This window comes from Corvus brachyrhynchos, unplaced genomic scaffold (assembly GCF_000691975.1).
Source record: "Corvus brachyrhynchos isolate BGI_N302 unplaced genomic scaffold, ASM69197v1 scaffold44, whole genome shotgun sequence".
NCBI classification, from domain to species: domain Eukaryota; kingdom Metazoa; phylum Chordata; class Aves; order Passeriformes; family Corvidae; genus Corvus; species Corvus brachyrhynchos.
The window spans coordinates 5,733,825-5,747,436 of NW_008238359.1; the positions used below are offsets into that span (position 1 = coordinate 5,733,825).

Consider the following 13,612-nt stretch of genomic DNA (forward strand, 5'->3'; position numbering starts at 1 on the left):
CAGCAGGGATAAAAGGGCATGTTCCCACTGACTTGGTTCACACAGTGGTATGCTCTCTGTCTCTCTTGCAGCTGCGTAAATGAGTATGGAAGATTATGATTTCCTCTTCAAAATTGTTTTAATCGGCAACGCCGGTGTGGGGAAGACCTGCTTAGTCCGTCGCTTCACTCAGGTAAGGTTGGCCACCTCTTGGGTTGTGGAATGTTGGGATGGGGACAGCACAGGGATGGGAGCATGGAGCCTGTGGCTCTACACTGAGAGCTCTGCCAGCATCGCAGGTCCGAAGCATTTTGTTGTTCACACCCTTGGTGCATTCATCACATACAGTGACATACTGGCACAAGCAGCACTTCTGTGTCTAATGCTGTACCTGGCCCTGTTCTGGATTTTGTGTTGGAGAAAGCTCATTCGTCTCTGAAGGTGGAAAGTCCCCTCTGAAAGCCACTGGGACAACTCTTCCTATTTTGGTGGTATTCTGGACCAGTACAATGGACCAACAAATTGCCTGGTCTCCCCAGCCTTTGCTGCACAGAGTTCTCCCTGTTACTTGCCATTAGTAAATAGATAATCTGGGTCCTGAGCTGTCAGTCCAATGTCTTTTTTTTTGTGGCAGAATAGCAGGGAAAAGACCATGCTTCTGTGATCTAGGGGAAGGGAAGGCTTTACATGATGCATCATAAAGCACAAGTTGCAGGGTTTTGGTTGCACTCTCCACTAGGAATTGTCAGCAATTTTCTCCTTCACTGTTAATTTTAGTTTTAAAGCTATAGTGATTTTAGATGCTCTCCAAAAACATGTGGCAGTCAGTGGCACTAAAGCTAGTCAAACCCAAAAGGTTAACAGCAAAAATCTTTGGCCACTTCTGCTGCTTATTTGGTAGCACAGCTGCTGTAGGGGGTAGATGTGCCCCAAAATCAGCATGACTTGGAGTTTTTGATTTCTGGTCTACCAACTCTCATTTCGTTTGCTGCTGCTCCTATCTGATGGTGCTGCAATCAAATACCACCAGCATTGTGCTGTCCCTTGCCATGACTGTGGCACTGGTGATGGCTGGCTCTGTGCTTCACTCCTGAGATGCTGTGCAGAGATTGACCCTGTTGTTGAGAGCTGCCAGAAATGCCTGTCGGTGCCATGGGGTGCTGTGGAGGGAAGAGGGAGAAAGTGCTGTGGAGGTTGCAAAAGGTTGCAAAAGCATCTCATCCCACACAGATGTTCACATGTCTTTCAGTGCATTGGGAAGGTCCTCACCCTTCCCCTGCCTCTTCCAACTGCACAGAAGTAGAAGGGCTTTTCCTCTCTCTTTTTTCCTTCTTTTCCTGTGTTCTTACCTCTGAAGTCAATGACTTGCTGCATAACTAGGGGTGTATTAGGCAGGGAAAACACAACAGGGTTGAATTTATGGTAACCTTCATGCTGGGGAAATGTCACACTCTAAGTGTGATGGAAATAAGTGTCATGGGAAGGGGACAACGGATGAATAGTTTTGAAGATGGAAAAGGGTGAGGATTGACACCCAGTGAGAGTTTTGTCTTGCTGTAGAAATAAGTTTAATCAAACTCTTGTTTTCTTCCAGGGGCTTTTCCCACCAGGGCAAGGAGCCACGATTGGGGTTGACTTTATGATTAAAACTGTGGAGATAAACGGTGAAAAAGTAAAGGTAGGAGCCTGATGACTTTAAGTGTAAATTCATGTGGCAGTACTAGAGGCGAGGTTTCTTGCTGCAGCCTTTCCACTGCTGGAAGACACTCAAGGAAGTGCAGAACTGTCTGGCATGGCTTAGGCAATGCAGGGTCTAAGAATCTGTATGCCCCTCTCCACCATTACCATCAGGATTGTAACAGTGAACCTACTGGAGGGGAGAAAATGGAACAGGGAGATCTTGCAAAGCTCTTGTCCTTGCTTAGGACACGGTAAGGTCATGCCTGGCTGGAGGTGAGGAAGCCCGAAGTGTTTCAGTGCAGCATCTGCTCACTGTGTTTCTGGTAGGCAGAAACTGGGCTGTGCTTGAGGAAAGTCTTCTCCTGTGAGCTCCAAGATGGCCATTGGGGAGAACAGGCTTCTTGTATGGTTCTGCACAACAAAGGCTCATCTTCCACTTCTGCCAAGTTATGGATTTGGGAGAAGCAGAGATGATTACAGTACTTGTGTTTCAGCCAACAGGTTGAGCTGCAAAGGGCAAAGTTCTCCATATTTTTAACTCTTTCACCCTCTAAAATAGGGTGGTTGCAATCAAACCACTGCTGGGAAACTGTCCCTGTCCTGAGCTAATTCCCAAACTGAGCCTGAGCATCACTTGGCAGAGGACTACTTTGCCTGGGCCAAAACACACTGGGGACCAATCTCATGCTTTAATGGGATCCATGGTTGGGTTCCAGAGCCCAGAAGTGTTGGCTGCTACCACTTTGTTCATTAGAAGAGGTTTCACTTGAACTGCTGTGGTGTCTGAGATGAGAGAAGAGTATGGTTGTTTGAGCCTCTAATATCAAGGTGTCCACGGTCCCTGAGCTGCTCCTGGATTTACTCTGCCTGCATGAAATTCAGGGGTATCAAAGTGAAAACCAGCAGTTTTCCCCTTGCTGCCTATATCAAACCCAATGTGAGAGTGGCACCAGTGTGACAGTGGCTGGGTGTGCCATTGAGACCTGTTTTTTAGGCTTGTGTAAGTAATGGGATGGAAACAGTGCCCTTGGGCAGTTTTTCAGCCCTGGTTTTTTTTTTAACCTGTAACACAGCACCACAGAGGGTTTTTAAGAAGAAAATGGGGTGTTGTGTTGCTAAGTTTAGGACATATTTTAAGAGCCATGGTCACATCAGCAGGCTGCCACTCTGCTGAATGAGGAGCTTACAAACCTATGGGAAGTGGTGGTGTGTCACCAGGAGACCTTCCCACCTGAGGAGGTGAAGGACAAGATGTAGAAATCCCTCACTGGGTAAAGACCAAGTTGATACTCAGCACATGGCTGTGCAGGTGGGTCAGAGCAGCAGGCAGGGAAGCAGTGAGGATCACGTGTAGCCCCTGCAGTGCTGGTGCTCAGCTTGGTGGTTGTGATTAGCAGGGCTGGCCAGGACATGAATGCTGCTTGTCCCAAGCTCATAGACAGCAGAGATGTTTCTCTCAGCCAAACCCAGTTCCAGTGAAGCAACTCAGAGGATCTGAGCTGGTAAATGGCTTAATCACTGCACTGGAGGTGGAATTCATTCTTTTCCCTTATATACATAGTTTAAACCAGCAGTCTCAAGACTGTCTTGATCATTAGAGGCAGAAAGGAAGTCCTGGAGGACATGAATCCGATCTACTTCAGATATCTCTCCTTTTCAAGCATCTGGCTGGAGCCTTAAGAACATCGCTTGTACATGAGGTCTGGGGTTTGTACTGGTGAACTTGCCCTAAGGATTTGTCTGTGTTTGAAGTGTTGCTCCTGTGATATAATCCTGTTTTAAGACTAATTTGGACTAAGGGTGCAGAGTTCCTCAGAGAGTATTGGCAGTAGTTGTGCCAGTGTGGGCTGTCCCAGGGGCATGGATGAAAAGCTACATGAAAAGTCCCTGCTGCCCTGCAGATGTCTGATGAATGCACAAGTGTCCTCTCTGAATCACCTTGGGGCAGGATTGTGTGTCACAGAGCCTCAGCAAGTGCTAGCTGGTGTATCAGCTATAGTTCGCATGGCAAATACTGGGTTCCTAAAGTCCCTGTCCTGCCCCTGCCAGTGCTGTAAATTGGAGTTGCTGGAGCTCAGTTTCAGTGACCAAGACTTAACAGGAGCTCAGTATGATACATCTGGGCACTGGAATGAGCCTTCTGGAGTCTGGAAGGCAAACAGATTTCTTTCAGTGGTCTTGTAGCTGAAACTTTTTGAGTAAGCAGTGCTTGTGAGAATAAACATTTAATGAGAGGGAAAAGCAGAAAGGAGTCAGAGCAGAGCTGCTCTGGCTGTCAGCTCATTTACCACTGCCCAAGCCATGACTCTTGCCTCTGTTCTGGGCAGCCTCCCCTGCATGTCTGCTGCGATCCAGAATGAGGGAGCAGAGCTGTTTACCAAAAAAGTTTTCAGACTTGAAAATAAATTATGGATTTCTGGGGAAAAATACTTTCCAGCTTTCAAAACAGCATTATACAGTCAGTGGAGAGGAACTTCCTAGTATGAAAGCTGTGTGCCAGCTCCTCCAGATATGAGCAGCTACCAAAGCTGACTGCCCAATGAGCTGAGAGAGCACTGTGCAGTTGTGGGGGATTTTGATCTGCCTGGCTTCTTCTAATAAACTCCAAGAATGTGCACAGCACTTGTACCAAGAGGGCCCACAAATTGAAGCAAAGCAGATAGCAGTTACTGTGCTGGTCAAAGCTAAGCACCATCAGTGCTGCAAGCAGGGGGCTGTGCTATATGGACAGTGATCTCATTAGTGGAAAGTTAAATGTGTGTGCAAGTGTTGGGAGGGCAGGAAGCATCGGCTGACACCAAGAAAAATAAACATCTAGATTTTCTTCAGGCTGAGTCAGACACTGTCTTTGCTTATTCTAGGGGAAAAAATACTGTACAAATAAAATAAGTGCTGTGAAATATTTTATTTGATGGAAATGACCAGTGAGGGAAAGTGTGAGATGGGTATTTTGTGTGCAGGAAGAGTTTATCAGTGACTGTAAGACTGGGGGCTCTTCCCTGTCTTCTGCACCCAGCTCACAGGTGGACTCATGTCTGCTCTCCCCAGCACAATCTCTTCTGCTTTCAATGTCTTAGGTTAAAGCAATGGAAGAACACATTCACATCAAATTTTTATCAATTTAGAGGTCATCTCAGTAAAGGCAGAGCATATATAGGCTGGAGTTAGCCAGTAGACAGTGATTAAATGTTTTTCCCGGGAGACAGCTGAGTAACAACAGAATTATCTGTATCTTTCCATCTGCCAGAGTTTGGAGGCTGGTTTGTTTTAAGGAGGACTCATTCATTATCTGGTTTTCATGTGCAAGTAATTTCACTTACGGTTTTGTGTGTCACTTTACAGATACCAGATTCAGCCATTTAAGTACAACTATGCCAAGAGATTAAAAGCACAAAGGTGCCCAGGAGCTGTGAGCCAGCCACAATTACTTTCTCTGCAAAAAAAAAGTGGGCTTTTTTTTCAAAATTATACCCCACATCTAAAAGCTGCTACTGAGGGCTCTCATTTCAAACTAACATATTTATGACGATTGGCTGGCATAGCTCAGCTTTGGAACTGGGCAAGAATAAGTTTTTCTCTGTACAGGCTGCTGAATATATGGAAAAAATCTTAAATACTTTACCTTTTTCTTCCCAAAGTACACAGGATTTTTGGCTAGAAATCATCCTTCCACATATTTAATTCCAGGGAGAGGTCCTTTAAAAAAATAAAAGCTGAAGCAGAGAAATAATCTTTTATCTTGAAATTATGTTAATCATGGGTGTTTGTTTCTTGGACTTCCTTTTTGAAGAATTGAGGTTTTGGTGACCCACCAAAAACTATCAGATGGTTAAAATATAAAACCAGTATAAGTCTAGTTTGTATTGGGAAATATATGTTGTCTTTGTGGATCCAGAGGGTTTGGCAAAAATTCATGAGTTCTTTGATGGTGGTGAGACACAGGAACAGGCTGTCCAGAGAAGCTGTGGATGCCCCATCCCTGGAAGTGTTCAAGGCCAGGCTGGATGAGGCTTTGAACAATCTGGTCTAGTGGAAGGTGTTCTGCCCATGGCTGGGGGGCTGGAACCCAAACCATTTTAGGATTCTTTGATGTAGTTAAGGACATGTCAGCCAATTCTACATGTTGGGAAGGCAAACAGTGAGCAGCTGGATGAGATGGCTGAAGTTGTAGAGAGGAAATGTGTTACCAACCTTAGATAAGCCTTCAGCTGAGCTCCTTGTTCAGTCCTGTGCTTTCCACCCATCACTGCATTGTCTCTGGATAACTGTAACCAGATCTGTGGGCTAGAGGAGAGGCATTCCTATTCCTTCTTGGGAATGGAAGCTGCTGTTGTTGGACTTCAGGGGTGGGAGAAGTGACTTTCTCCCTCTAGCCCCTCCAGGCTGGCAGCTCTGCCCCTCTGCAGAGGGAGATGCTAGAAGTTGCATGGAAGCTGACAGACCTGCAGCATCCGGGGCTGTCGGCCTCAGTGCCAGCTGACTTTGTGCCTTGCATTTCAATCCACAAGTGCAGGAACAGAAACAAATAATGCTGGGGGAAGGGAAGCTGAAGGGAGAAGAGCTAAGTGCTTTCCCAGGATTGGTTTTGCCCTGAAGGGGATTTTTTTAGGTCAAAATGGTGCTGCTATCAAATAAAAAAAATGTAATTAACTTTTTCTTTTGCCTTTTGCTGCCCTTCCTTGCCATGGCAAAAGCTGCAGATCTGGGACACGGCAGGCCAGGAGCGGTTCCGGTCCATCACGCAGAGTTACTATCGCAGCGCCAACGCGCTCATCCTGACCTATGACATCACCTGCGAGGAGTCCTTCCGCTGCCTGCCCGAGTGGCTGCGGGAAATCGAGCAGTATGCCAGCAACAAGGTCATCACCGTGCTCGTGGGTAAGCACCACGGCCCCTCACCACCAGGAGGTGTGCGAGGGGGCGAGCTGTGCGTGCCTGGCGTGGGGGGCAGGTGGAGATGTTAGCAGGAGGAAGACCTGGCATCTCTGTCCCCTGGTGGTGCAGGGTGCTTGGACTGGTGTGCTGGATCTTGTTGCCAACCGGTTGTAGCTGCAGTGGGCACAGTGTGCGGCCTTGAACCCAGTGCTTGGAGCGTTCCTTCTGTAAATAACCCCAGGATGCTGATAGTGGTGTTCAGGATGCCATGGCCACTTCTTAAAGTGTGGTCCTGTTCTGGGTCTAAGGCTACTGCCTGCAGAGGGGGATGGGACCACCAGTTGGTCCCATAAAGGACTGAAATGTAGATGGTGCAGCTATCACTGAGCTAAGAATAGAGCAGTTCCCCTTGTGACTCCAGGATCAGATCTCTACAAATATGTGAGGATCTGCTCAAGCTGGTGATGTCTGCAGGTTGCTATAGCCCATAGGTATGGAACAACCAGTCTTGGCTTAAGTGGTAAGGATCTGTGAACCACATCAGGACGTGATGGTTGTGTGGATCATAGCATTCATAGGTGGGGCAGAGCTGGAAAACTGGATGTTCTTGCATGGGTTTTAGGGAAACTAAAAATAAATAACTGAATGTTATATTAATCTATAGAGCTTCAACTCAAGGCAAAACAGACCTCAGGCCATCTGTCTGCTACAAGCAAGGGGAAGGTTATTTTGCCTACCAGTGCTTTTCCATGCTCTGCTTTCAGCATCTGATAGTTGGGACTTGGCTTTTAAAGATCCAAGAATATATAAAGAACAGTGGAAAAATAACTTGGGGAAAGCTAAGAAGTTTCCTGCTACAGTGTGACCTTTAATAGTTTGCTATTTAAATGAAAAAATCTAGGTCATTGTAAGAAGTGTCTAAAAGTGTATTTAAAAAAAAATCTTTTGAGTTTTATATGCCCCAGTGCTACTTCAAGTGAGCTGTCGGTTTTATAGAGCTTCCATACAAGAAACTCATACTCCTTGAGTATGGCCTGGGTACAAATGATTAATACAAATTAGTACAAATAATTAATAAGTGACTAACAAATGTATATTAAAATTTTCAGTGAACATTAAGCTAATTGCTAGCATCTACAGCACAACATATAAATCATATTTTAGTCATAACGCACACTTCGAAGATGGTGACACCCATAAATCACTTCTGTTGAGTGATAGTCTGTTTAGAAGGGTAACTTCAGTGCATGCAGTGGGTCCAAGACACTGCTTTACTGGGAAAGAAAGACATCTTGGATCTCCTTGGATCCCTCTTGGATAAGGGGAAGGCAATGAGACAAGGCTTGCCAATGGAAACACCACCTTTTCCCACGAACTCTCACAAAATTGCTGGTAGGAGTGGGGCCAGGAGATGTTTCCTCCTGAGCCTGCTAAGTCCGGGGGCAGAGCTGCCTGTTATTGCAGGTCCTGGTCTGTTACCTTTGCTGTGAGATTAATTTATGGCAGAAACACCATGTTTGAAGTTAAGTGGCCAGCAATAGGGTATAATCATATCAGATGCTTGCTTGAAGCTTTAATCAACTCTCTGCTAAACAGATCTCTCTGAACCAAGGGGTTGGTTTCTCACCCCGCCTTGCTGTGCAAGTGCCCTCCAAGCCCATCCATCTTCCAGCCTGCACAGCCAAATCCTATACTGGAATATTGAAGTAGGGAAGCTTCCTTCCATGCCAGGCTTTTTTAAAAGGTTGTAACAACATGATGAATATCACATTTAGTGTCTCATATGCTATAATTGACATTTTAAGTGCTCCTCAGAGCAAGCACAGGAGAATTTTCAATAGATGCTAGAATGGAAATCCTTTAATGTTGGTTGATAGCAGCAAACAGATGCACTGGTACTAAATTAAAGCAAACTGACTTGGATGCTCACAGGGCATATTTCATTAAATGAGCTGATATTAAGTGGACTTGGGTGTTTCAGGGAATCCATTATTTAGAGGGGAAAGCAAGCACTGGGAGTTTCATATCCAAACCACTGTCCATACATATATTGAACCAAACTCTTATTTATCCTTTATAGACCTCAGTTTCTCTTGGTTTTGAAATCAAATTAACTCCTTTTCTAAAATATTTTATCAATGCAGGTAATAAGATTGATTTAGCTGATAAGAGGGAAGTCTCCCAGCAAAGAGCTGCAGAGTTTTCTGAAGCACAGGACATGTACTATCTGGAAACGTCAGCAAAAGAATCGGATAATGTGGAAAAACTCTTCCTGGACTTGGCCTGCCGGTTGATCAGCGAGGCACGACAGAACACCCTTGTGAACAATGTCTCATCCCCCTTACCAGGAGAGGGGAAAAGTATCAGCTACTTGACTTGCTGTAATTTTAATTAAAGAGCTGGCTTGTGATTGCCCCTTCTGCCATGCGCCAAGTGGATTTTTTTTTTTTTTCCTATGCTGGGATTTATCTACTTGAAGGAATTCCTGCCAATCTGACCCATCTGGTTTACTCAGAGTCAGGTTACAGTCCTGGAAACATGGCAGGCTGATGGCTCCAGCTGCATGGCAATGTAGCAGAATACAACAGGGTTTAAATTTCATTTTTCTTGCAGTCTGTGGAGCAAGTCAGAAAAGGAAGAGTTACATGAAGCACAAGTGCTTCATGTAATGCAGAACAGGAGCTGTTTTGTTTCCTTCTGGGGGAGAGTAGACCAGCCTTTCTTGAAGATACTGAAGAGATCAAAATCTCTCTTGCAGAACAATGTGTTTTGATCCTTTTTAAAGTAAAACAAAGTAAGAAAAAACGCAGCAATGAACACTGACTTTGGACTACACTGGCGATCTCCTGGGCTGTCAGCGAGCAAGCTCTTAGGACGTGTACATAACGTCTGCCCCTGCGTCCTCACGGAGGACTCTGGTGTTTGAAATAGTGTTATGTCTCTCATCTACCGGCACTTTCATGAACGTGGAAGAAACAAAGTTACAGACAGCAACATTTTCAAGATTGAAGAAGACATGGATACAGCTCAGTTGCTCCCTTTGGTGCTAGCAGTTCAGCAAATATTCCATAGGCCAAATGTAGTCTTACCACATTACTGTCTTCTGAATGTGTAACTTAGACTGGTTAGGAAAAAACACTAATTAGCACTGTTCATAAAAATAAAAAAAATGTCATTACCTCTTTTTCTAGGCCTGAACATAGTGGGAAAGGACTGTGTGCTTCTTTGATATCCAACAAAGGATAAAAAGACTTTCCAGAAATAAAAATAAATAAATAAATAAATTAACCATTCCTCCTCTACTTAGTCATGTCCTGATGTAAAAAGTTAGCCTTGGGAAAGATTATTGGTGGACTTGGCAAAAGTGCACCAGACATGACCAAAGTCTTGTGCGTGTATGGATTGTGTATAAGGGTTCAAAGGAAGCACGGTGTGAACTGGCAATCTGCAATGTGTCCAGCTGAAAAACAAAGCTTGTAGATACAGCTCTTGTTGACAGGCAGGAGTACAAATCTGCAGAGGGTTTGACGGTAAGTGGGAATAGCACTGGGTTGCAAGTGGTGTCATTCCATGTCTGACCCATCCAGCTCTCACCATGTGGAACTGCTCTCAAAGATGCTCTTGAAGGTCTCTTCTTGGCATCTAGTCTCTCTGCTAGGGTAGCTTATAGGTTCAGGGCTGTAGAGTCATTCTGTTTACCTGATGCTTGCACCCTTAATCCCAAACTCTGGTACATGTAACTGTTTAGGCAACTTCTTCCTGCAGAACCCCTGAAATGGAAGCACCCTGGAGTTTGTGATGTTACTCCACCTCTAGTGCCATACAACGCATTGGAAATTTACACGTTGGCATGGAAGCGAAATCAGAAGATAGTGAATGTGCACATAAACAATTATATTTAGGAGTTTGAGTTCAGTTTAGCTAATCTGGATAAATCTCTCCTGGCAATTACATGGCTATGATATGCTGCGATTTAGAGGTAATCAATTTAATATTATTTGGCTTTTACTGAAGATTATAACAGAGCTTTTATATTGACATAAAAAGCTGCCAGTAAGTACATCTTGAAAAAAAAAAATGCAATTGAAAAAAAGAGGCATTTTGAAATGCTTTTTTTGTTTCCTGGAAAGATTTCTTTGGGTTGTATCATATTGTGCCTTTGATATGTAACGGGGAGTTGACTGTGTCAGAGAGAGGGGGGATTGGTTTGTCATATGGCCATTTTTAATATTTTCTTGCTATTTTTAGGTCATTTTCATGACTAGGCAATTGAAAAAAAGAGGCATTTTGAAATGCTTTTTTTGTTTCCTGGAAAGATTTCTTTGGGTTGTATCATATTGTGCCTTTGATATGTAACGGGGAGTTGACTGTGTCAGAGAGAGGGGGGATTGGTTTGTCATATGGCCATTTTTAATATTTTCTTGCTATTTTTAGGTCATTTTCATGACTAGTGGTAAAAGGAAGATGTAGAAGTTGTGGTATGAAGTTTGTCATTTAGGTAACATTTAGCAAAGAGCTTCTGTAAGTGTGAGAAGTTGGGGAACATGTCAGCTGCTGCTCTGCTCTGGTTCTTTTCAGTCTCTGCTCATGTTGTAATCTGGAGGATTTGGAAATGTGTGGGACTTGGTGGCTTCTGCTGTGCTGGACCATGTGATACAGCCTATGCTGAAGAGCAGTATCTTTCTTCTTGAGCATTCCCTAAATCACCAAATGCAGCTTAATTTGAGCTTGTGAGGAGCACCCAACTGCAAGACAGCTGATTCTGCACAGCTCTTAAGTAGTTCTCTAGAGCTGGTCTCAGGGTGTTCCATGGCAGGTAGCACTCAAGTTAAAAATCAATACCACGTGTATTTAATTTGTAGTAGCCCTTACTCCCCAAAGCTGGACATGTCAGCACATAATTGATAACAAATAGGGCAGGGCTCTTTGATCAGCTTAATCAGGGAGGAAGGAGACTGCCCAATAAAAAACCCATGGGTTACTCAGCCTGGTTTCCAAAAAGATCAAAGCTGGGCAGGTATTCTTCATCCCTGCCAAGTGTACTATAAATGCATTTTAAAGTGCTCCTTGCATCACTTCTGGAAGTGGAACTCTGATGCATCAACATGACTGAACAAACTGAGCTGGTCAAATAGCAGAAACTGCTAACTTTATTTTCTTGGATATTTACTTTGAGATTTCTAGAAGCCTAAATCTTTTCCCAGTGCTTTCCTAAACTGTAGGTGACTGTTTTGGAGACTAGCTGCCTACTAGCAACCTCAAAGCACTGGTTCTTTTTATTGCTAGGGAATCTTTGTGTAAGGACTCCATCTCCAGACAGTGATGTGCTTTTGTGGCGGGGTGGAGTGCTGTGGTTGGGCTGATGTTCAAGTGAATTACCTGACTTCTCCAGTCAAATTTGAACTGATTTCTTTCAGTGTTTATTCTGTGGAGACTTAAAAAGTTGAAAGGAAACAATGGTGGTATGTGCAATTTTTACAAGGTCATAAACCAAAGCTGTAGTTTTGTACACCTCTGAATATCTCTGTAGTGCATACAGCCAAACTTTCCTTGTAGCACTGAGGGCTTATCTTCTCTTCTACAGTCTGATCTACTGCTGAAGGCTTCCCAGCTGGAAGAGGAACTTTATCAACTGCAGAGTCTTGAAAAATAAAAAGACATAAAATAAGTACAAATTCCAATTATATGATAATCAGCTCTCCAACTGAACACTTTTCTAGATTTTTGAGAGAACTGTCAGTAAAAGCCTTGTGATGCTTGCTGGATAAAGTATCAAAAACCCATGCAGAATTGATATAATGGGGCCAAATTTGACTGGGAATGTTCTCTACTATCATGAGAGCCAAGCTTTTAGTGTGGTTGCTGGATTTGAATGTGTTTTGATGATGGTGATATATTCACAGCCATGGAGTAATCTTATTTCTGGCTGAATGTTAATTTTTGTTGTAGTCCTGTGATGAGGCCCTTTCTTGACATTTTTAGCACAATGATTATGTCCAAACAGAAGCCAATACTGGATGATCAGCAGATGTTTGCTTAATCTAGCAAGCCTGTTTGCAGAGATTAGTAAGAGCATCTCTGAAAACTGGATGGTCTAAACTGATTTCCAGTGGGAGTCACTGATTCAGTCAGGCTGATCTTGAGTAAACCACCAAACATTCAGTGTTTCAGATCATGGGTGTGAAGTACTCGCTGTGAAGTTTTGCATTGGGTGTTGACACCGAGAGTTTGCTGTGACAAGCCATGACTCCTTTCTGTCCATACTTGTGTTCCCCCATGAAAGGGAAAAAAACTCAAATAAAAAAAACTCTTCAGGTCAAAGAAATAAGATGGAAAAAGTGAAATTAGGAGTTGATTTGACCTCCAGGTAAGCTGCTTGAGCGTGTAGTCAGATACGTGTTTGTGCTGAATGCTAAATGGCCCTGTGATCATTATTTAATGAAAACCACACATGACAAATTGTCAGGCAGTACTTTGCTCTTTGCTGTGGAGCACGTGAAACAGCCCTTAATATCTGTCAGCCTGCTGGTGCTGTTTGTGATTTTTTGGAAATGGCTGTATTGGTAACAGTTGGCTCCCGCTAGTCTAGGTTTAGCAGTTAATGGCTATCCAATTCCTTCAGCACCAGTAATAACAGCAGCAGACTGAGGCTGACACAGGAGACAGTGATTTGAAAAGAGGGAAAGTCAAAGTTAATGATGGCAGAAGCACGGTGGGGGCATGCACATGGGACAACAGGCTTTCCAGAGCTTTTGCTGACAAGGGATGCAATTAGTTAGAGTCAAATCCGCTGGGTTTTGCCTTGTTTGTTATCCCTAAGGACCACTGTTTGTTCAAGTGCTTTTCCACTTGTCTTCTCTTTTCAGTATGAAGGACTGTCTGTAAATCAGGCTGAAATGTTGAGCTGGCATGATTCCTGCGGTCAGAGGCTGAATTCAGTTGGAAAATAGGTGAAGTTCTCCAGCTATTAAAGTAGGCTGAGCAAACATGCAGGATATGCTGCCCTTTAGGAACCTGTGGTGCCATCGGGGTCAGATATGGTTGGAGACACTGTCACAGAAACCCTCTCCTGGCTGTG

At 44.0% G+C, this 13,612-nt stretch overlaps 1 protein-coding gene across 1 annotated transcript in view; it reads left to right on the plus strand.

Annotated features, from left to right (window-relative positions):
- The window catches only part of RAB30 (RAB30, member RAS oncogene family), a 41,922-nt gene extending 32,086 nt beyond the window's left edge, over positions 1-9,836 (plus strand). Inside the window, exons 2-5 of the mRNA XM_008634928.2 lie at positions 72-172; positions 1,574-1,657; positions 6,354-6,537; positions 8,679-9,836. Coding sequence (XP_008633150.1) covers positions 80-172; positions 1,574-1,657; positions 6,354-6,537; positions 8,679-8,929 — 612 coding nt within the window. The 5' untranslated portion in view covers positions 72-79 and the 3' untranslated portion in view covers positions 8,930-9,836. The remainder of the gene's footprint in view (positions 1-71; positions 173-1,573; positions 1,658-6,353; positions 6,538-8,678) is intronic.
- The last annotated feature ends 3,776 nt before the right edge of the window (positions 9,837-13,612 follow it).